This window comes from Perca fluviatilis, chromosome 2 (genome assembly GCF_010015445.1).
Source record: "Perca fluviatilis chromosome 2, GENO_Pfluv_1.0, whole genome shotgun sequence".
NCBI classification, from domain to species: domain Eukaryota; kingdom Metazoa; phylum Chordata; class Actinopteri; order Perciformes; family Percidae; genus Perca; species Perca fluviatilis.
In genome coordinates, this window is record NC_053113.1 from 37,651,227 (window position 1) to 37,674,026 (window position 22,800).

At 39.3% G+C, this 22,800-nt stretch overlaps 2 protein-coding genes across 3 annotated transcripts; one reads left to right on the plus strand and one right to left on the minus strand.

The window, feature by feature from the left end:
* Positions 1-232: 232 nt before the first annotated feature.
* si:ch211-105f12.2 (RIMS-binding protein 2-like) lies at positions 233-4,569 on the minus strand. 2 transcript variants are annotated; one of them, XR_005636371.1, is made up of 6 exons: positions 4,250-4,569; positions 2,781-2,937; positions 2,366-2,487; positions 2,179-2,250; positions 1,965-2,083; positions 233-1,023 (listed from the first exon to the last, which is right to left on the minus strand). XR_005636371.1 is itself a non-coding variant. In XM_039776721.1 (5 exons), the coding sequence occupies exons 1-5, from the start codon at positions 4,472-4,474 to the stop codon at positions 2,018-2,020; spliced, it is 642 nt and encodes a 213-aa protein (XP_039632655.1). In that variant the 5' UTR covers positions 4,475-4,569; the 3' UTR covers positions 1,283-2,017. The 2 variants fall into 2 exon arrangements, 1 of the variants encoding a protein (XP_039632655.1); XM_039776721.1 differs by lacking the exon at positions 233-1,023 and having other exon boundaries at positions 1,283-2,083.
* Positions 4,570-7,839: 3,270 nt separating this feature from the next.
* ywhag2 (3-monooxygenase/tryptophan 5-monooxygenase activation protein, gamma polypeptide 2) lies at positions 7,840-14,796 on the plus strand. The gene is made up of 2 exons (XM_039776707.1): positions 7,840-8,090; positions 11,520-14,796. Exons 1-2 carry the CDS (start codon positions 8,004-8,006, stop codon positions 12,174-12,176), a joined length of 744 nt encoding a protein of 247 aa, XP_039632641.1. The 5' UTR covers positions 7,840-8,003; the 3' UTR covers positions 12,177-14,796.
* Positions 14,797-22,800: the final 8,004 nt, after the last annotated feature.

Below are 22,800 nucleotides of genomic sequence, written 5' to 3' on the forward strand. Positions count from 1 at the left end.
TTTGTTTTGCATTGCTTAAATACAGTTTTCAAAACTCTACACACTTACCCCATGACTTTAACCACAACGTGCACAACACTGTGGATGTACAGCACTTTACCTTTACTATAGTAAAACTGCGCAAGTAATGAAGTCACTTAAATTATACAAACTGTAAAGATGAGAAGTTAGTATGTTCTGTCTTGGTGTTTGATGCTAGTGTTTTTACTCTCTGTGTGTTCTGAGTGACAGTGTGTGTGTCTCAGTGTGTTCTGAGTGACAGCGTGTGTTACCTAGATGAGGACTGTGCATAGTGTTTGGCTGCACTGAGCCTGTTTTGAGACGTGTGTGAAGAGTTGTGTTTTGCACATGGGGCTTCAGTTGTGCCCGACTGTTTAGCAATCGAAAAAAAACTGTAAAAGGGACATGGTCACAAACCTGAGTACATGTTTCAAATACTATTCCCACCAGAGTGTGTGTGTGTGTGTGTGTGTGCGTGCGTGCGTGCGTGCATGCGTGTGTGTGTGTGACTGTTAGAGCTTTTCCTGTGTTAACCACGTGGCTCAGACAGGGTTAATAAAAAGATCACGTTCACTTCTGGGTTTTCTTTCTTCTGGGGAGTCCAAACAATGGTAAGGCCCTGACAGCAAGTGACTTTAATTGTTTAATTTTGACCATTCTTTGACTGCATTTGCTTTTATTTGTTGTATCTTTCCAATTAAAATGCACTGAAATATACACGAGTTACTACATTATGTCTCATTATTGTCCTATATCAGCAGACCTTTGAGCACATTTCTACCAAATGCTGTGTGTGCATAATATTTTCATGTTTCTCAGTTATAAAATGATGTTAGAGAATGTGCTTGTGTTTATTTAATGTGTGGAAACTTGCCTTTACCCGACCCGTCATGTCTTCATTGTTTGCGGTGGAACGACCAGAAGCTACTGATGTACAGTGTTGTCACCCATAAAGTAGAAAGCACTACTAAACTCTACTACACAGTGTAGTGTTTCCTACTTTATGGATGAGTATACTGTTGGCTGCAGAGAAATGTACAAGAAGAAACCAACAGACTCTGTGTGAAAGATTTTAAAACATGTAGGCCCCATCATGAACATTTGCTGAATTTCTCTGTTGATTTTGTCATTTAATTTTACATTATGTTAATTTGTTAGAAATTGAGAGGTGAATGTGATAACCTGCCGGAATAGAAAATTATTTCAATTAACTTAGTAAAATCAGTACAAACAGGTAGGCTATAACTGAGATCTACGGTTACCAAAGAGCAGGTGAGCATTGTACAAATTCAAGAGACTTTATTTTCAGTTTCTGCTTTATACACTTGTTGCATTTATAACATGATGAATAATTTCCCCGATACAAAGTTACTGTTGTGAATGCATTTTACATAAAAATTGCTACATAAGGCAAATATGGATATACTATTTTAATACACACTGGTCTGCAAAACAACGGAGAATAAAGGTGTATTATTAAGGCTAAAATAGTCTCTCCATTGTCATGGTATGATTGAAGTAATTCAGTTTACATTTCTAGATATATGGTATATCTAAGCTTTAATTTTTTAATTCATTCGCTCATATTGGGCTTTGAAAGTGCATAGAGTAGAAGCAAAAGGAAAGTAGGCGGGAAAATATAAAGTGAATAAAGATACTTTTGGATTTTTAAAATACATAGGCTATGATTTGTATTTTCTGTACTTTTTTCACCAAATGATTTGTATTTTTTTGCCTTTTAATAAATAAAATACCTGAAAATTGTAAGACAAGAACTTGTTTCACTTTGTTGCATTCTGATCAATACTGACTGAGTACTTATAGAATGTTAATTAGTTGCTTCTTTGAATTGACACCTTACTGAGTTGCTATCTAAAGTAGGTGCAGTGCAATAATATAATGTGAAAAATAAAAACAAACATTTTTGGACACATAAACTGTCCCAAAAACTGCAGATTTCTTACTGTCTCTGAGACTTGGCATTGGTAGCAAACATCTTATAGCGTGGTCTTTTCTTCTAATTCCAGGGTAGTGGCTGCAGGTAATTAGATGGAACCAAACCTCGTCGTCCGTGCAGATCCCCCTAAAATAGAGGTGAAAGTTAAACTTGTGTGCAATAGTCAGTGCAAGAACTATTCATTCTAATCATTGTATTGTAATCGTAGAGGTGACACTCACGTAGTAAAATCCATCTCGATCCATGTCACCTAGGACATAAATGATGTCTCCTGAACGAAAGCCAAGTTCAATCTTTGAGAGACAAAAAGAGTTTGGAAACATTACAAACCACTTTGTTGTATTTAAAACAACAGATTAGACAAAATCCGTATAAAGTGGTTAGAAACACAATGTGGTTCATGCTTACCTCACTGTCCATGTTGGGTGAACTTTCCCACGGATCGTAGTCAAATATGGCCACCATTCGTCGAACGACCAAATCATCAGGGATACTGGCTACGTCGCTCAGATCTGGCGTTGAAGACATGCCTGTGGGCCCAAACACACAAACACTCCTTTGAAATCACACAACTTCAACGAATGAAATTGCATGTGTCAATGAGACACACTCACATTCACTCACATTTTTGTGATATAAACTCAAGATTTCTGTATTACTTTAACTTATTCTTATTTATTGTAGCATGCTGTTTAACGTTAGTAGCTTTCTACAGTTACAGACATTCACAGCTCAGTGCAAACAGACCCTATTTTATGTTATATTGCCCCTGCATTGGTGTTCTGTTATAGCACAGTGTCCTGCAGAAACAGAGGGTTGATACCTGTGTGGTCCACAGGGAGGAATCCCTGCTGCATGAGGCGATGCTTCAGGTACTCATCCTCCACTGGGACTTCAGCCACCATGTTACTTGGCACATAACCAGAGAGACCACCGGACTCACCATAATAGAAGCCATCATAGTCTTTGTCTCCAAACACCTAATAAATGCAGAGGTTTATCTCTTTATTATGGGAGGTTGAGAATAAATAAATGTATATTTGCATGGTGCAGCAGTGAATTCAGTAAAAATGACATCAATCGGTTGGAAACGGTGACAGGAAATAAAGAAAAAAGCTGATATCTTTGTACACAATCAGCTGGCTTGAATGTAGCACAAACAGGAAACACCATCATGTTTCAACCATCATTTCAAAGAAGCTTTTCAACTGATGAAGTGAGGAAATACAACTCTAATATATGAGATACACATGCCAGCACACTTAAAGAGCACCATGAAAGAAGTATACACCATTTTACCTGCTTTACTTTGTATATTAAAGTGACTATATGTAACGTTTTAATGTTTCTGAAACTCTGTCATTTTTCATACAATTGTCTTAAATGACCTGTAACAGCAAACGAGACTAACAGTGAAAAGAACGTCATTCTTATATAGTTTTTAGTAAGGCATCTGCCCAGGTTTGATTTTTCCCACAAAGTCACAGTCGCAGGTAGACAGAGCTACAGTAACACATTCTGAAGGGTCACAGATTTCTTTGTTACACCAGAAAAGCCTGTGTTAGTGTATCCAGCCAGGTAAAAGGTAGCAAGAGATTTCTTTATATTAGCCTAACTGTATTGTAATGTTATGTTAGAAGTTATCTGCTGTAGTTATGGCTGATACTGGGGCAGGACCATCACAGGAAAGAAGGAAATTAAACGAAGAACAACTGAAAGCTAAAAGGGAACGTGAAAGACAACGGGCAATAACAGATGGAGACAATTACGGGATTGTAAATAATTCAAAACCCACCCCGAATTGGCCCTCAGATATATAATATGTCTATTTCATTCATAACTGTAACGTTACTTGTGTAAAGCGTCCGTGGGTTTCATGAAATGCGTTATATTAATCTAAGTTCTTATTATGTTAGTTGCTACAACAATCTTTTAATGCTTTGGCTTGTGACAAAGTGACAATGATACCTGGTTTAGCTCACCAGACATCCAGGCTAAGTTTGCAACACTTGAAATGAAACAATGAAATGCAACATCTGTAAGTTATTCTCTTATTGTAAATGAATTATTTTCTGTCTGAGCAAAACATTCATCGCAACTGTATGACCTCCCCGTAAGGCTAACTCGGTAATATAAAGTGGGTAATACAGCACGGTAAAGAAATGATCTTTATGACAGCAGATTGTAGTAAAAACACTAGCACTTTAGTCCAAAGGGGCCACTGGCATCAACACAAACTGAGAGTTACATATAGCCACTGTAAATTGCAAAAAGTAAAAAAAAAATGTTTACCTTGATTATCTGGCCTGGCACAAAAGGCAGCTCCTCTGCAGCCATCTCATAGTTGGGGGACATTGCAGCAGGGTTGTATGGGTAAAGTGCCACAAAGAGTCGGATGGTCGGTATGGACACCTGGCTCGCAGCCTGAAGCTCCCATTCTGCGATTTCTTCTGCAGTAGCAATCCTCACTCCATCTGGGAATATCAAAACATCCAACTCCAGTCGAACTGTCTCCATTTACAGCTGTGTGAGCGCTCAACTGTTTACTGGACAGATTTCTGCTGTAGACAACAGTCCTCTCCTTACCCTTATCCTGATTTGAGGTAACTAAGCTAAGCAGAAAGAACAGTAATCCTCTTTGGAGCAAGTGGAGTGATTCATTAGTTCAGCACTGCCTGTTGCAACGTAATGGGGGTAATAGTTTGGAAAGGAAATCAGATAATACCATGAAGTTCTTTTAGGTTTTGGCAACTGAGAGGTCTCGTCATGTCTGTTAAATATTACTGAAGGGTATATAATAATACATTTCTGAAAAAAAAAGCTGTTATGGAGCTGTGTTTTTTTCCCAGAATTGCAATATAAATGCAGAGAAAAAAGTTACAAGCCCTTATTTTCTCAAAAATGGCTGTAAATAAATTGATCATCTTAGAAAAGAATTAGGTCAAAGCATAACTGTGAGGATACATTAAAATTAGACTTTTTTGCATTGACTCTGGTGTTATCGGCCTGACATCTTCACAGTGGTCAACAAACTCATTTTGACTGTGATGTGAAACCACACGATACAAGACACAATAAATAATCCTTCTATAGTTGAAGCCATATCATTACCATATTCATATTATTTGAAACATCAAACCATGGTTAAGTGTAAAGAGGCAGTGTTATCCTCCTCCTCCTCCTACTTGACCCACTTTACACGTCACTGAAAGTCAGCAGGACCTCTCTTGACCTGCAGGTCAGCAGGTGATAATCTCTTCCTGCAGAGAAAAATAAGATTCAGGGGGTGGACACGGCTGACAGCAGTGCATGCTGGGGTTTTTTGTGACCATGTTTTTGGTTTAGATACCTAAAAGAAATCCAGGTTGTGGTTTCATTCATTCATTCGTATTTTAACCGAATCACACCTATCCCTCAGCCTTCACATTTTTATTGAATTTGTTTTTTTAGCTACATGTTTTACATTTGTAGAAAAGCTCTTAACAGGGCACTTATCTAATCTCCACATACAGGCTCATGTTTTAAAAAATACATTTGCCAGCATGGACATTTTATAAAATGTGGGATGAACATTTGCTCTTACTTGCATGTGTTTAGTTTAGTTTAGTTGTTAATTAGTTTTTTTTGTATGTCAATTTTCATTAGACAGTCACATTCTTTTTAATTATATATTTTTTCTATATATTTATATTTATATATTCATTTATTAATGTATTTAGTACCTGCATTGATTGTTTTTAGTTTTTATTCGTTTTTTCAGCTATCTGATATGACGTGGGTGACGAACTGCTGCATACAATTGTCCTTACATAAATTTGTATTGTCTTGTCCGCTGGCGCGACTGGTTGTACTGGGTCAGTGTGTCTTTAGAAAGGGCTGACCTGAGAACAGTTTTATTCTTGCAGGTTTTAGAAGACAGTCCTGTGGTCTTAGAAGCTTTTTCACAGCAAAATATTTTACTTTCAAACGCCTCACTGCAGAACATGTCTCACCCTCAGATATCTTCATCTCCATGTTTGGCCAGAAGAGGGAGCTGTGAACAGCTGTTTCTCCATCTGCTTTAAGTAGCTCATATTGCTAGTATGGTGAAGACTCCATACATAAACCAGGGTGAAATGATTTATACGTACTGTAACGCATTAAAGCGACTGAAATTAGATTTTGATATAAAACTGCTGCCTCTGATAAGCATAAATCTGCTCTCAGTAAAAAACAGCTGCACAAATCCAACCTCACCAGCAGAGTTGGCCCTTTGCATCGCTCACTGGTTGGCCTTGAGGAAAGGAAGTGCTGTGATCTCAGATTACCGTTCAGGGACGCCCTGTGAGCCATACTGCAAACAAAATGATGTCATAATTAAGTGTGTGATGGCCTGTGATGGCCTGTTAGGGCCTGCGATCTTGTTACAAGCACATAAGGTTAAAACTTACTCGGTAACTCCCTGTGGGTGTAATTTCCAATGGGGACATGACTTTTATTGTTTCAGGTAGACCTTTTATACTTAAATATCTTTGAACATTGTCCTCTTATTGTCCAGCTGCCACAGTCCTGACAAGAGAAATGTGTTAAAGTGAACATAATGACTCATTTAGGACTTAAAACGGAAAGTTTTAGACTTTTTTGGACTTCCTAGACAGTCTTAGAGGTCCACTTTGCAAAACATCCATGTCATGGTTCCAGAGAGTCTGATTAAGGAAGTGATATGTAACTTATTGTACAATGTACACCAAACACATTTCTGTTTTAAATGGGAGAAGTGACACCTTCGTTGTGTAACCAAGTCCTTAAACACGGGCACAAGAGGTGTGACGGCCATGTGCATTATTGAGTTTTTTTTTCTTTTTATTGTAACAATAGTTTAAAGGTCCCATGTTGTAAAAAGTGAGATCCACATGTCTTTTTTTATTATAAAGCAGGTTAAGGTGCATATAAATACTGTAAAATTATCAAAACGCTCAATCCACAGAGAACACACAGCCTGTATTCAGAAACAGTGCCTTTAAACGAGCAGTCAGGACTTCTGTACAGTTGTGATGTCACAACTATACTATATATTCGTAGAATAAAACGCTACAGTGCCATTATAGTCATTCCCCGGCTGCAGAGACTCTGAGAGTGCAGATGAAGAAGACCCGGAAATGCTGACCAATCAGAGCAGACTGGCCATTTTTGTCTTAAAGAGACAGAGTGTTTCAGACACAGGGTGAACACAGGTATATTCAGACTAACGGTATGAGGAAAAGAATGTGTTTTTGGAACATTAAAGCATGTAAACAGGTTCTAGTAGGAACCCAAATATACATATGGACCTGAAAATGAGCATGATATGGGACCTTTCAAATTCAGATTTCACTGTGCTCAGTCATGTGTCACTTTATTTTACAATTATTTTGCTGGTATAGCTTAATATGATATGATGAATGATGATTAGTCCAGATTAGAGTCCACCTAATGGGTATTTAGGCTTGTAAAACAATGACTTTGTGCCAACACTGTATATAACTCCCTTATCGCCTTGAAATGGGCCCAGCAACTAACAAAAGTGTTGTCAGAACCTGCCCTGAAGCCTAATTAGCCACATGCAGGTTGGGATTAAAAGGGGACCTCCTCTCCCGCCAGCAGCCCCCACAGAGAGATGCTGTGTCACACCCAGACCCCCCATAATCAACCCGTTTGTACAGGCCTCTGGATCCAGCATGCAGTCACAGAGGACTCCATTTCCCAAAAGGCCTTTAGCCCAGCTGCTCCTATCCATCCATTCCTATACGCCTCTTGTTCCCATGCATGGAGTGTTACATCATTGGCACAGACACCCACCTTTCTGAGTGATGACGCAGCCGTGGGAGAGCGTGTGAGGAGGGGTGAGGGAGGGAGGGAGAGAGGAAAAGGGTGTCCCGTCTGCACGGAGCACAGACAGACAGCAGGGAACAGCTGCAGCATTAGGTTCGCGTAGGATTTCACTGCATTGCGATTTAAAATATCTATAATTTCATCCCCAAAAACTCAAGTAGAGCAGCTCGACTTAGCAACCACATATCATTTAAAAATGGTTGATCGCGAGCAGCTGGTGCAGAAAGCCAGGCTGGCTGAACAGGCTGAGAGATATGATGATATGGCAGCTGCTATGAAATCGGTAAGTCCACTCAAAAAAAGAAAAGATAATAACTATGACTTGTATGAATAATGTTTTGCTCTCTGTGCGTAAAGGCGCGTCCCACAATCTCGACTGTGTTGGCTGTGAATGTGGAGGTTGCACTGTTGCCTTGGTATTACCCCGTTACAACGAAAAAAAGATTTAATATCTTCATTGTCTTGTCGTCAACTCATCGACAGCTGACTGGGATTTCTGAGTCCAGCCCAAATCGTCTGCTCCTTGGGCGGTGCCTTTCTATCGACTGTGCCGTTCAATGAAGCGATATTACAATGAAATGCACCCAGGCCTGAGTTTGATCTCTCGGCTTATGGCTGGTATCATATAATGGCTCTGCTCTATTGCATTGGCTGCCCCCCGACACTTTTTTACCACCCCAACTCCCCTTCCCTCCATTATAGCTAATTTATAAAAGATTCTGCTGCTGGGAGCCATGTGAGGTTGTTCGGAAAAAGCCTATCAACTGCTGCTCCCTCCTCTCCTCCTCCTCCGCCTCCTCCTCCTCCTTCTCCTCCTCCTCATCTTCCTCATCTTCCTCCTCTCTTTGTCACGTTAATTAAAATAATATGCATTAGCAAAATCTGCCATTTTTTTATACTTGTATCCAAGGCTTAGTCGCTTTTTTATAGCATGATTGCATTATAAAAATGTTCCAAAAAAGACCCCTTGAACTGCTCTTTCCTCTCAACAAACGTAGGAGGCAGCAGCAACGCTCTAGAATATTCTTTGTCATATTGCAGTGAGTCAATATGATCAGATTTGATCGTGGGCTTTGTTTATTTTACTCTGTTGTTTTATTCCTTATAAAGTACATTTGCATGTGCTGTTTGCATTCCTCCTGAGCAGCAATTTGAAGTCATTTTGGGTTAATGACCCTGATGAAGTGTCATTTTTTGATAATGAAGAAGAGGATGGGCTGCCTCACAGGATCTTTTTTCAGCTCCTATTGGCCGGTGTTGAGAACAGAGCCTTTTGTCTGCTTTTCCTTTTTTTTCCCTCCAAATAAATAAAAATAAAATAAATACATTTTAGGAACTGAATTCACTTAAAAAAAAAAATGTATTTAAAAAAAATAAATAAAAAATGCTGTGTCACACCAGCTCATACTGGAACCATTAGCATCCTGGGAGTCTTAGCCAGGAGCCTGCATGAGCTCACATACAGATTCAAATTATCATATGTGCTTTAAAGGAAGAATATTGTGTCTGATGTTCCTCAGTAGAGATGGAGTGAGCCCCTGTGGATTGTTTGTCATCGGGGGTTTCTGGTTGAAGGAGGTGGGGTGTGTGTGTGTGTGTGTGTGTGTGTGTGTGTGTGTGTGTGTGTGTGTGTGTGTGTGTGTGTGTGTGTGTGTGTGTGTGTGCAGGGAGGGATTCCTTTCCCTTTAAACAATCTGCCATGTCAGTGCGGTCCAAACTAGGACGTTTTGCAGGGGTGTGTTCTCACATTGTTTAATCAAAAGGGAATCCCTTGCCATTTCCATCATAAATGACAAAACCATGGAAAATACATATGGTTTAATAGCCTTTAATGCTGCTTTCCAGACTGAATTTCTATTGACATGTTAGGGCTGCAACTAACGATTATTTTCTCGTTCAATCAATTAATGGTTTGGTCTTCAGAATGTCAGGAAAATGCCCATCACCAACAGTCCAAAACCCAAAGATATTTAGTTTACTATCAGAAAATATTCACATTTGTTAAGCTTAAATTAGTAAATCTTTGCCTAAACAATTTGCAAAAAATTGTTGCTGATAAAAATTTTTTTTCCTTCGACTAATTGTTTCAGCCCTAGAAATACATGTTGGGCTCTATACAGTAGCTTTAATTTAGGATCTTGGTATTATGCTTAATATCAGTGAAACCCTTGAAATTACATCTCTGTGTCAGTCGGATGCATTGTCAGCTACAATATCAGTACAACTGTAATCCAATTGACACAGCAGTTAGCCTTCTGAACATCAGCACTTTATATTTATAGTGATGACCTATTTGTTTCATTTGAGTCATTTGATTAATAGAAATCATTTGACAGTAAATTTCATGTTTGTCGTTTGCATGCATACAGTACGTCTACAGTTGGCCCCTCCATCTTTATAGCTTGAGCCGTGCTCTCCATCCACTCAGTGTGACGTCAGCAATCGTGCGCCATCTTTGTGCTCCTCTGTCTCGGCAGAAAATGTGAAATGTTAGGATCTCAAGAAGAGCTTTTCAGATAAAAAAGCAGTGTATAAGGTTTTGTGAAACCAATGCTACATATGTATTTATGTATGTATATATATATATATATATATATATATATATATATATATATATATATATATATATATATCAGTCCCTGTGCAGTTATTGATCTGACAAAAGCCAACCCAATACAAGGTTGCCTTTCTAATCAAATAACCCTGCCTAATGTTGCCTTTTTATAGCAACATAGTCTCTTTTGCCAACCACCCAACTATCAAACTGATTCGTCCGAGTCTAAATTTGACAGTGGAACTCAGAGTGAGTAGTCCGACGTGGTGTTAGAGACAGGTAAAAGGTCAGTTTGAGCCAGAGAGAAGGTCAGTGGGACACGTGAACCGCCTGTGCAGTGATGGTTTTCACTTACAGTGCAGCTGCCCCGGAGGGCTCGTGGGAACATTTTAGCCATCTATCAGCCCCCCCCCCACCCCCTCCCCCAAAACCGCACTGCCGGCGACTATCTTGAAAATTGTTTCTCATTAACCAGTCCACGTGGCAGCTGGAAACTGCACATGTCAAGTGAAATATTGTTCAACTTCTGTGCTGTGAGCTGTACTGTTAGTCCAGCGTCTTTTTTTTTTTTATGTAAAAAGAGTGTTTTTTAATAATTAGGCCTGTGGTCGGTTTCTTGATGACTTGATTTATTGTTTGCTTTGTAAAACTTAAGAAAAAGTTAAGAAAAAGGTAACTTCCTTAGTTTTTTTATATTAAAAGTATGTTTTCTTGGGATTTTTATGCCATTATTACAGACAGTAGTAGAGAGATGAGAGAAAATGAGGAAAAGAGAGATACAACAAAGGTCCCAGCCAGGCTCAATCAGGGGACGTGGCAGTCCATGGTTGGCGCATTAATCCTCAAACCACAGGGGCGCACCCCAACATGGGTTTTTTTCTGACCAACAAACCGAAACTAAAAAATATTCAATTTACAATGATATATAAAAAAATAAAAATAAAATCCTCAATTTTAAGGAGCTGGAACCATAACATGATTGGCATTTTGCTAAAAAACAAACAAAACAGTTGCTAATTCTAGCAATACTGCTAGATTTTCTTGGATTATATGTTCTCAATATTCCTTTTTGTATAATGCTTATGCAATCTGGTGCTGTTAATCCAGACTTCTGCTCTGAAGCTGGTGATGAAATGGTCCATTGTCTCCTTCTTCCAGGTAACAGAGCTGAACGAGGCCCTGTCCAACGAGGAGAGGAACCTCCTGTCCGTGGCCTACAAGAACGTGGTCGGGGCCCGCCGCTCCTCCTGGAGGGTGATCTCCAGCATTGAGCAGAAGACCTCGGCCGACGGCAATGAGAAGAAGATCGAGATGGTGCGGGCCTACAGGGAGAAGATTGAGAAGGAGCTGGAGGCAGTGTGCCAGGATGTGCTCAACCTTCTGGACAACTTCCTGATCAAGAACTGCAGCGAGACACAGCACGAGAGCAAGGTGTTCTACCTGAAGATGAAGGGCGACTACTACCGCTACCTGGCCGAGGTGGCCACGGGGGAGAAGAGGGCCACCGTGGTGGAGTCGTCGGAGAAGGCCTACAACGAGGCCCATGAGATCAGCAAGGAGCATATGCAGCCCACCCACCCCATCCGCCTGGGCTTAGCTCTCAACTACTCTGTGTTTTACTACGAGATCCAGAACGCCCCGGAGCAGGCCTGCCATCTGGCCAAGACCGCCTTCGACGACGCCATCGCCGAGCTGGACACCCTCAACGAGGACTCCTACAAAGACTCCACTCTCATCATGCAGCTGCTCCGAGACAACTTGACACTGTGGACAAGTGACCAGCAGGATGACGAGGGAGGGGAGGGCAACAATTAAAGAGTAACCCCACTTTGAAAAAAAAATATATGAAGGGCCGGTGGACTTTGGCAGCCGCTTTTGCCGATGATACTACCGCAGCAGCAGTTCTTTATTTTTCCATGTCTTAAAAGAAAAGAATCAAAAGAGAGGTGAGAGTGGAGGTTAAATCTTAGTTTAAATATATATAGAAATATATATACAGTTGAAAGGGGCCTCCGTCTTCTTGGTTTTCTCTTTGACATTTGCCAAAAACCACTGATATGTCAGTCAATCAGCCTGAAGTGGTTGTTGTTGGATTGAAATGGCAGCCTCACACTGGCATAGGAACTGATCTTGTTCTATCAAGATAATCTGCTTAGTTAGGTTTTTGCGTGATAGAGATGCATTTGAGTCACTTAAGAGAGAAAATTGTTGTATGGGAATGCCTCACAAAACTAGTTTGCATTGGTTCCAGTAGTGAGTCTGTATATGAGAAAGGGCCCTGAAAGCTATTAATGTTAAACTCACACAAACAACGAGAATGAGTTTTAAACCGATTAATTCCCCCCCCCAAATTTGAAAGGATAAATTAGATGGGAGCGAAAAATGAGGACTTGATGTTAAGTAATGTATTCCCCTACTTTAAGTGCAGATTAGTCTGTTATGTCACTGCACTGGAACCATCGATTCTTTTGGAGGTGAAGATTATTAAAGGCAGAGACTTAACAATATAAAACAAACAAAAAAATTACACAAAAAAAAGAAATAAAAGCAGCTTCAGAGTTTGTGGTTTACTTCTGTGTTTGTTTTATTAAATGCACTTGCCTACTATACTGTTTCTTCAGTGTAAGATGATGACGACAATAATATCGATTATTCAATATTGTGCATGCTGGTGATGTATTTATATACAGTAGCTTGACTTTATTAACTTATACTGTGGGTGTTAAGTATTCATATGATTGAGAAAAACAGGCTTCGTCTGATGTTGATTTCTAATTTCTAATTTATTTCGTTTTGTTATGTTTTTTTGATTTGCTATACCAAAATGGTGATCGTAAAAATTGATCTGTAATGGGCGTTGCTATAGTGACATGCAATATGTGTATTTAGTTTGTTACTGAAAGTAAAAAAGGAAGATAAAAAATCACCAGTGATCACTTAATCTTACTAACTGGTGTTTGTCACATTGAATTATGATATATTTTGTTCTTTGAACAGTATTGAAGTACTTTTTTCATTTGTCATGCTATCCAGTTTAAATAATAATGGTGAAGTTTTCAGGCTCAATGTTTCTGTTATGAATTCACAAACACGGACCATATTTTATTTCTGACAGTATACCTTTTTTGTTTGTATGTTTTTATACCTTTTAGCTGTTCCTGAGTGACAAAATATCTTGAATGTGAGTCATTATGTAGCAGTTGCACAAGAACCGAAATAATAGCTATGATAATAAAAAAGAATATGACTAAATTATACATGCACCATTTCCATGGTGGTCTAGTGTATTGTTGTATCATCACTCATAAGACAATTGTGTTTTTAAGGAAAAAACATTTAATGGGGGAAAGAAATGTTTTAACACTTTGTGTTGTACTCAACTACAGTATGTGCTTCCTTTTTGCCTGTATCATTATTTAATATGCCTCATGTGCAAGTTAACCTTTACAGGAAAAAAGTATTTATCTGCCAGTATTTTAAGTTCCTGCAAGCATGTGTGCAAGTTGAATATTTTCCTCACAATATGTGTCAGACGGTACTGCTCTCTGTACAGCACATATATATATATATATATATATATATATATATATATATATATAAATAGAGTAGAGTCACAGGGAAAGCATAAAGGCAATTCAATAGAATTGGTATTTATTAGCAAATATGATAATTAGACACTAAGAAGCTGCTTAAGAGCACAGAAAGCTGCTGAACGGATTTATCTTCATAATGCTGCTACTTCTAGATTATTACATTACTATATATTCATACAGATGGCACTTTGTTGGGACTTTATTTTTCCTAATAGATGGCAGTTTTATTTTTTATCTCAGATGTGATGGCTTACAGTAAGAAACCAAAAGCCTTAAGGTCAGTCACACAACCTCGTTTATCATGTATGCCAATTATGTCATTATCATGAGTTAGCCTTCATGAGCTCACACAGTATGTCACAGCTGCTTTGATTTATTTTTAATGTAGTATAAAGTTGATGGTCTTGAAGGCTCACCAGGCAAATAGCATGACATCCTGATGCCAATCTGCAACACTGCTCACACAGCTTATGAGTATTAGAATGGAGTTGAAAGTTTTGTGTGTTAAAAAAAAGTGGAAACTGAAACTTTCCCTCACTTTTTTGTTTGAATATTTTTTTTAAACCACATCAGGAGACTTTCACCCATTGCCAAGAATACCTGAATTTTGTTCCTTTTTCATTAATTTGTATTTTCTTTTCTGTGGTTTTTCTTTTTAAGTTTTTATTATTTTGGATGTTGATCCTTGTTTCTGCTGTGATGGGGGATGAATTCAATTAGATTAAAGAAGAGCTGACCTGCTGGAAATTGGCAAAAGGGGGGCGGTAGGGATGCACACCGTATGCTCTGAGGAAGTTTTGGTTTCCATCTGTTGCCCATTAAAAGTTATTTGTTTATCGGTATTATTCTTTATTTTCATTTCTCTCTGTAATATAGCCATTTACAGTCACAAACACCACAGCTCATTTTCTTTTCATTCTGTAACTTCAGATTTTCAACATGAGTTTTTACAGCCTAAACATTGATACAGGAGGTTAATATGACCTCGTATAACCCCTTGTGGGTCACCCAGCTGGTGTGTGTGTGTGTGTGTGTGTTTGTGTTTGTGTACTGTATATGCCTGCACCATTGCATGTGTTGAGTGTCTGTGGGTAAACATATGAGACGGAGTCTGTATTAGCTGCAGTGCAGAGGCACCGCAGCTCACACAACAACTACAGTATGTCTTAAATGAGGCTCTTTTTAAGGTCCTCTTGCTAATCATTAACTAAATTAGGGCATAGATCAAAGAATATTGCTTCATAAGACAGCAGGTTTTATGATCGCAGCAGAGGAGCAGTGCGCTGTAATTAAAATAAATTCCTGCATCTCATGATGGACAATGGAAGGAAAATCTGCTTCTCTTAGGCGTTTAGATTTGCATTCAAGTCGTGTTTTCTTTTTCTTTTCTTGTTTTACAACTAAACGTCAAGTTTATCTGAGTAATTATACATATCTGTGTGTTTCAATGTGGGAGTCACACTAATTGATAAGCTGAAGTGGCAAGCTGCTGGATGGCCCGCCCTCAGACTGCAGCCTCTTGCTGCAGCTTGCTGCACTGAACCTTTCATGAGATGAAATTCTGTTCTGTGAAAGGTTCTCCTCACCAGCCAATCACTGACAGGCTCACTCTCAGCAGCCACCAATCCTCATCCTGTTGCTAGGGCTATAATAAGTATCCCACTATTAGCCCGGCTCCTTGCTGCACTGCTCAGACACCTATTGCATCCCGTAAAAAAAAAGAAGAAAAAAGAAAAAAGCTCCAAACACACAGCAGGCATTAGGATTCAGCACCAACCTATCTTCCAGTCTGTGTTTTGATGCACTGCCACACTTTCAGGGACATTGGTGTCATCATTATTGGTAAATGTTGGTCACATCGTAAAACACACAGAGGCCTACTGATGGATATGTAATTAAATCTCTAACAGCTACAGATTTAATTTAGCATGTTTAAAGGTCCTATGACATGGTGCTCTTTGGATGCTTTTATATAGACCTTAGTGGTCCCCTAATACTGTATCTGAAGTCTCTTTTATATAGACCTTAGTGGTCCCCTAATACTGTATCTGAAGTCTCTTTTATATAGACCTTAGTGGTCCCCTAATACTGTATCTGAAGTCTCTTTTATATAGACCTTAGTGGTCCCCTAATACTGTATCTGAAGTCTCTTTTATATAGACCTTAGTGGTCCCCTAATACTGGATCTGAAGTCTCTTTCCCGAAATTCAGCCTTGGTGGAGGAGGGGGGGGGGGCAAGGTGGAGGGTGGGGGTGTGGCCTTGACCAGCTGCCACTTTGCTCGTTTGAAAGCCATGATGTCTCTCTCTCATGGGTTGGCCAAATTCTCTGGGCAGCCAAAGCAGAGAAAGGGGAGGTAACCTTCCTCCTTATGACCTCATAAGGAGCAGATTCCAGATCGGCCCATCTGAGCTTTCATTTTCTCAAAGGCATAGCAGGATACCCAGGGCTCGGTTTACACCCATCATCATTTCTAGCCACTGGGGGACCATAGGCAGGTTGGGGGAACTTATATTAATGTTAAAAAAAACATAATAAAGTGAAATTTTCATGCCATGGGACCTTTAATGACAAATTCTGTCAAATTAAAGTAAAACTAAATACATGCCCCTCATACAATAATGTGTAATTCATGTTGTTTACATTAAACATTATTCTGTTTATTTAATTGATGTAATTACATCTCTGGAGAAGATTGTGCTTCAAAGGTCACATCTTTAAGATGCATACAAAACAGAAAATTGTTCAGGCGTGCTTCACATCCACTTATACAAGAACTGCTCTGTCTGATCACTTTAATCACATGAAGCGTTATTTCCCTGAGGAGAGGCTGGGATGACAACGCACAAGAGATCATTGGGTCATATTTATGTCACACCAAGGCAAATGCCTTCTAAATCACTGCATCAAATTCCTCGTTAGCGTCAGTGGACGGCCGCTATGATGCCACTTTCAGCAGCGTCTCATTGAAATGGTCCTAATGATATGAAAGCATCTATAGCTTTGATGATTCAAAATAAACTGAGGAAGCCAGGTGTATCTTGAAGATGAAAAAGGCAGCATATTTTTGCCCTCTCTGAAATTCACAATCTCTTTCAAGTTTGTAGAAAGGTAGTTATGTACACATCCCCTCCTCTTCTATTCTTTTTGGGTCAAGTGCAGGATGATAGATTAAATAAATGAAGGGAAAATGGAGAGTATGGATTTAAAGAAATAGTTCTAAATTTTTTAGGAAACACATTTATTTCCTTTCTTGCTGAGAAGATCAATACAACTCTCACATACATTATTGATATTAATCTTCTCACCTAACTCTCAGCAAGAAAGAAAATAATAGGATTTTACAAAATGTAAAACTATTTATTCATGCTCCACAAATAAGGCAATTATTCACTTGATGAGGAATCAAAACCTTTTTAGCTTAAATCCAGTGTGCAGATACTCCATTTTCCGACTTTCAAGTTTGTCTCAGCTCAGTCCGAAACAGCCTTTTGGGTTTTTTGGTTATTTTTGACTTTTTCTTTAACAGCAACATCACATGTTTTAGCCATGCTAAAGATGTTGCACAAGGGATGGCAATGTCAGTTGGTCCACCACTTTGGTCTAAACTGAAATATTTTGACAAAAATGAGATGGATTGCCATGAAATTTTCTACGGACATTTGTGGTCCCAAGGGGTGAAACCATACTGACACTGATAATCACCTGATTTTACCTCTAGTGCCATCAGCTGGTAGACATTTTTGGTTTGGAGTGACATACGTCGGCAATTCAGGATGCAATGTGTTTAGTGCTAAGCCTGCTAAGATGATCAACATTATACATTATACATGCTAAACATTGTATGTCAGTTTTGTCATTGTTAGCGTGTTAGCATGTAACTCAAAGAGCTGCTAGCATGGCTGTAGACTCTTGGTTCAGTCGTAACAAACCTTTTTTTTGTTCATTTTAGACTTTTCAACATCAGATTACCAGTTTTATCAAGTCAAGTTTGCTGTTTTTATTCAGAAGACATGAGGTCAGTGATTTTTGTCAAAAGGTCATTGCACGGTCTGAGCTTTGTTGCAGTCTATTGGTTTCTTTTGCCAACTCCACACTGAATGCAGCATTTCTTGCTGTCTACAAATTCCTGCACTGAAAGGCGTTTAACCTCCTGTGGCTCTGGCTTCTCACAGCCGTTGTTGAGCCATTAATCATCAACCAAACCACATGGCTGTCATGGATGGTTTTGGGGCTCTAGGGCAAAAGTGGCAGCTCTGTGGCCTGGACACACACACAACACACAGCAGCCTGAAGTTGACTCAGAAGTGATTACAACTTGAGAATATTTTCTTTCATTTCAAAACAGTATGGATCGAGATTGATGGATTTGTGAGTTTTGCGCCTGGAGGTGAAACCTGGCAGCTTGTGACCAATCAGATGTTAGAAACAAATCCTTGGATTAACAATTCAATTCAATTCAAACACAAGGATTATATATTTCTGAGCAGCACAGCCACACAGATACTAATAAAAGAGAAAGACACGTCGGAATTTAAAAAGTTTATGATCTGACTCAATGTGATCTGCACCTCAAAGATGCAAAAAAAGATAATAGCTGTGCAGCTCCAGAAATATCAGCCCATTAGGGGTGGCGGGGAGAAAACAGAGATGGAAGAGAAAGAGAGGACCAATGTAGAAGCAGAGAAAAGAGACATATCTATAAATAGGCCTCCCTGCAGCCTGTGAGTAGACAGTGAGTAGACCAGAGACATCAATGTGACAGCCCCTCCTCTAGAGAGACTTTCTGCCTCTGTATGGATGGTGAGAGTTCATATCTTCGGTTAAGAGAGTCTGATTCCGTTTTACCTCCAGCTGAGCAAACACCTGACACGACATGAAGTTACACAATAATCAGCTACGATATCTGTCGTTTTCTAAAAGTTCATTCCACCATGATGTTGTTTTTTCAAAGTTATGATAAGACAAAGAGCACTGCTTCTGGCACAAAGACAGCTGTTATGCATGACTGCTGCAAAATAAATTATTCAAGATAACATTTAGACTTTGTATTATTTATGAAAAAGTGCCACAACATTCAGCAGAAGGTTTTAAGAGACTATTTTAAGAGAGGCAAAACATTGCAGGGTAGATTAAATCTGATAGTCGGTGGAAAGGTATCATTGCATGATTTTTGGGAGAGCTTCAAACCCCCCCCCCCATACTGTAAATGCTTTTTTAAATGTATCTGTAACATACAACAACACTGCTGTCATTTAGATAGTTTGTCATTTTTGAGGATCAAATCACCTAATAATACCGGAGGTGATTATTCATAACTACAGAGGCTTGTGTGATGAACAGAAGTTTGTAAAAGGTGAGTCTAAAATTAAGTCCTCCCCCCCCTCCCACTCCTGCCTGTCTCACAGTTACGTCACTCTGCATTGCAGGAGGATCACAGTCACACCACGTTCCCTGAGACAAAATAACATCATCACCATCATCATCAAAGTAACACAAGTATGCTCAAAAGTCATTATTTAAACTCTTATTTGATGTGTTGGTTACACATCTTGGAATTCATGAAGATGACTTACTTTATTGTAGATAATAGTCTATTCTCAAATATACACTTTAAGCTTAAAACATTTCATCGGCTTCCTCTAAAAATACCGCTTCGGATTCTTTTTCTCCCACAATACTCCTTTACAATAAATATCATCTGCAAAATAACCACATGCTAATTGATAAGCAAGCACATCATTTTAACTTGTGACAATATATATTTATAGCCTACATACTGTACGTATAGTAAAGTGTACAGAATATGTTTTGTAAAGCCTAGGATAAAGATAGTCCTGTGACTTGCCATTTAAGAAACTACTGTGATATGTAAAGAAACTGTGATCTGTAGGAAAAAGAATTTCCTTTTAATCCCTGTTCCCCAACTCATCCAATACTAACGCGTTGTCCTGGCCCTGTCAGTGTCTGATACAGACGCACCATGCATTCACATGCACTATATTGAACTAACATGCATGTGCAGCCAGACCGGCTATCAAAACAGAGAACAAAGAAGCTTGGATTACAACACACACAAAGGGAACGTGACTTTATTCTCTGCTCAGAACACTATTACTCCTCCATGTCTTTACATAGCAAATACTTATTTACTGCTATATTCATGTTCTGAATGTTGAGTACAGACCCTTTAATAGTGAGCATCAATAGTATCCTGATTAGGATGTGGGTTTTGGAGTATCCTGGTTTTGTGCATGTAAACAGCTGATCCTGGATAACACCTTATCCTGGTTGTGAGAAACCTTGATATGCTAAATTACATGAATAATGTTACATTCCACATTCCATTCTGTAAGAACTCCGAAGAAAGTCGTTCTCATCCGTTTTATTTGTATCCTAAATTGCAACACTGTTTTCCTATCTGTGTGAACAAACTTTGGGACAATCCTTCCACCCATCCTGACTCTTTCCTGTCTTACCACGTCATCTGAATGAATGTAGCGATCGTTAGAAAAAATGTATATCCTTGTGCGTCTCATTAAACCTTTAGAACATTGTGAACTGAACCATGCTTTGTGTCGCTTTGTTCTCTTTGTTAACACCTTATCCTGGTTTCGGAATGCTCTTTGTTAATACAGAACATGATGACTGAGATGGTGAGGAATCAAAAAAGACCAGCAGGCAGATGATCAGAAACCTGGATACTGTTATTATCACTTATACAGGGTATGAACAACCAGGCTTGGTATGTTCCATGTTAACGCTATATCCCAAATATGATCAAAAACAGGATAAGATTCCAAAAATAGGATTCTAGTGTGCATGTAAACACACTCAAGGATGTTCTTATACAAAATTAGATGAGCTTATTGATAACAAATGTGTATTAGACCTGTTCCTGTGTAGGTCTGGGTATCGGTTACCAAAAAAACTCAGTGAAGGGATACCTGCATTTGATCCTTAATGTACTCAGATCTAGAAAAAATTACTATTTGTATGGTTTTGCTCGCAGCCAATCACCGCAAGCATTCTTGGATTTAATGCGACGTGTGATTGGCCCACTACCGTAGCAGCTAGTGGTGGAGTGGTGACGGCATTTTAAGCAACTGAATGCTTCCATTCACATGAGTATCGGATGAAGTAGAAAAAAAAGGTATCAAACTGGTGTTGGTATCATTTTAAGGGTACTGGTACCGATACGGTAACAATACCCAGCCCTATTCCTGTGCAACAAGAGTCACTGGTGATGGGTAAGAGCCTTGTTGGAGCCCATCCTCAAGCATCTAAAGCCTCCCTTAATAGTCGTACAGTGGGAGGATCCTCCACAGTCAGCCTTCTATCAGAGGAGGCGACCTATCTGTGTGACCTCCTCTGACAGAGTGCTGACCAGAGAGGTGTCTGCAGCGAGGAGGCCACACACAGTGAAACAGTTAACATCTCACATTGTGCTAAATTTAAATTTAGCTGCATCTGTAGCCTATGAGATAGTTTTTTCTTTTCCACTTGGCATGTTTTTCTCAGGTTTTTCTTCATAGTCATGAAAGTGAGAATGAAATGACATCACCTGGCAGGCTGTGGTGAGAATCTACACATAATATGTAACGTTTATTTTACAGGTTGACAATGTGATAATTAACTGTTCATGACTTAAATATGATATAGAGAATTTTGTGGATTCATCTTTTAATGCTAGGTTTGATAAACATATGCAGGGTGTTGCTTTCTGCATATCAATTTTAAACAGTTTTAGATATTTCTGTGTTCTTTTACCTTTAAAGGATCTAGTCATGCTTTCTTTTACAATTAGCTGCTCCAACTGGTTGACAAATTATACCTTTGAGTGTTTGTGGGTCTGCCTGATGTCTAAGTTGGTGACTCATTATATATGTGGGCACAGGGGATTCCCAACGGGAAGGGAGGAAGATGAGAACAAATTAAAATAAAAAAAACCTTCCTCCACTCTGCAGCCTTGAGGGGATGTACAGCTCAGTTGACAGCAGGCCAGTGGGGTCATCGTTGTAACAGGCAGCGAGCGAGCGAGAGCGAGAGAGCAAGACAAAGAGAGATAGAGAGAGAGAGAGAGAGAGAGAGAGAGAGAGAGGGAGGGTGGCTGACCGATGCTGAAGGGGTGAAATGTGGTGTAGTGACAGGAATACAGGGTTAACAGTGAGAGCCAAGGGTCAGTGCTCAGCTAAATATCTGAGGTTGAACTACAGCTGGCTCTGGATGTGGAAACAGAAGGGAGTCTGGGTGTGGAACCAGTCGCTGAAGCACAGTTTCCCCTGCCCATCCACAAAACAATGGCACCACAGTTACAGCCCAAAACATAAGGACCTTATTATGTATTTGAAAATACAGTAGAGTAGAATAGAATAGAATGTGCATTACTACTCAGGCAGTGAGCTCAGTAAAAAGAGCAGTCATACAGTGAAGTTACAATGTATGAGCGCAGTATTGTGCTGTTGCATGGCAACAGTTTCCACAGAAATCTTTGCTCAGAAACACTCCTCTTTGGTCTTCACATAACTGCAACGGCAGAAAAATGGGCTGACTGCAGGAATACAAATGGTCTCATGAACCATTTCAGCTGGCAGAGGCTAAAGAGTTCATATTTCCAGAGCTGCCGACACAGAAAATGTAACATAAGAGTTTTATTCTATTTCATATTCTAAACAATTTTTCAGACTGTATTGTATTAGACGCTGTAGGCCACTCGATGATGTTCATCTGTGATAGAATATGTGCTACTACAGCTTCCATTCAACATGTCCTAAACTGATCAGATAATAGTACTGATTTGCTTGCAATCCTGAATATGTCAAACTTTGTGCAAACACCCAGCTTTTC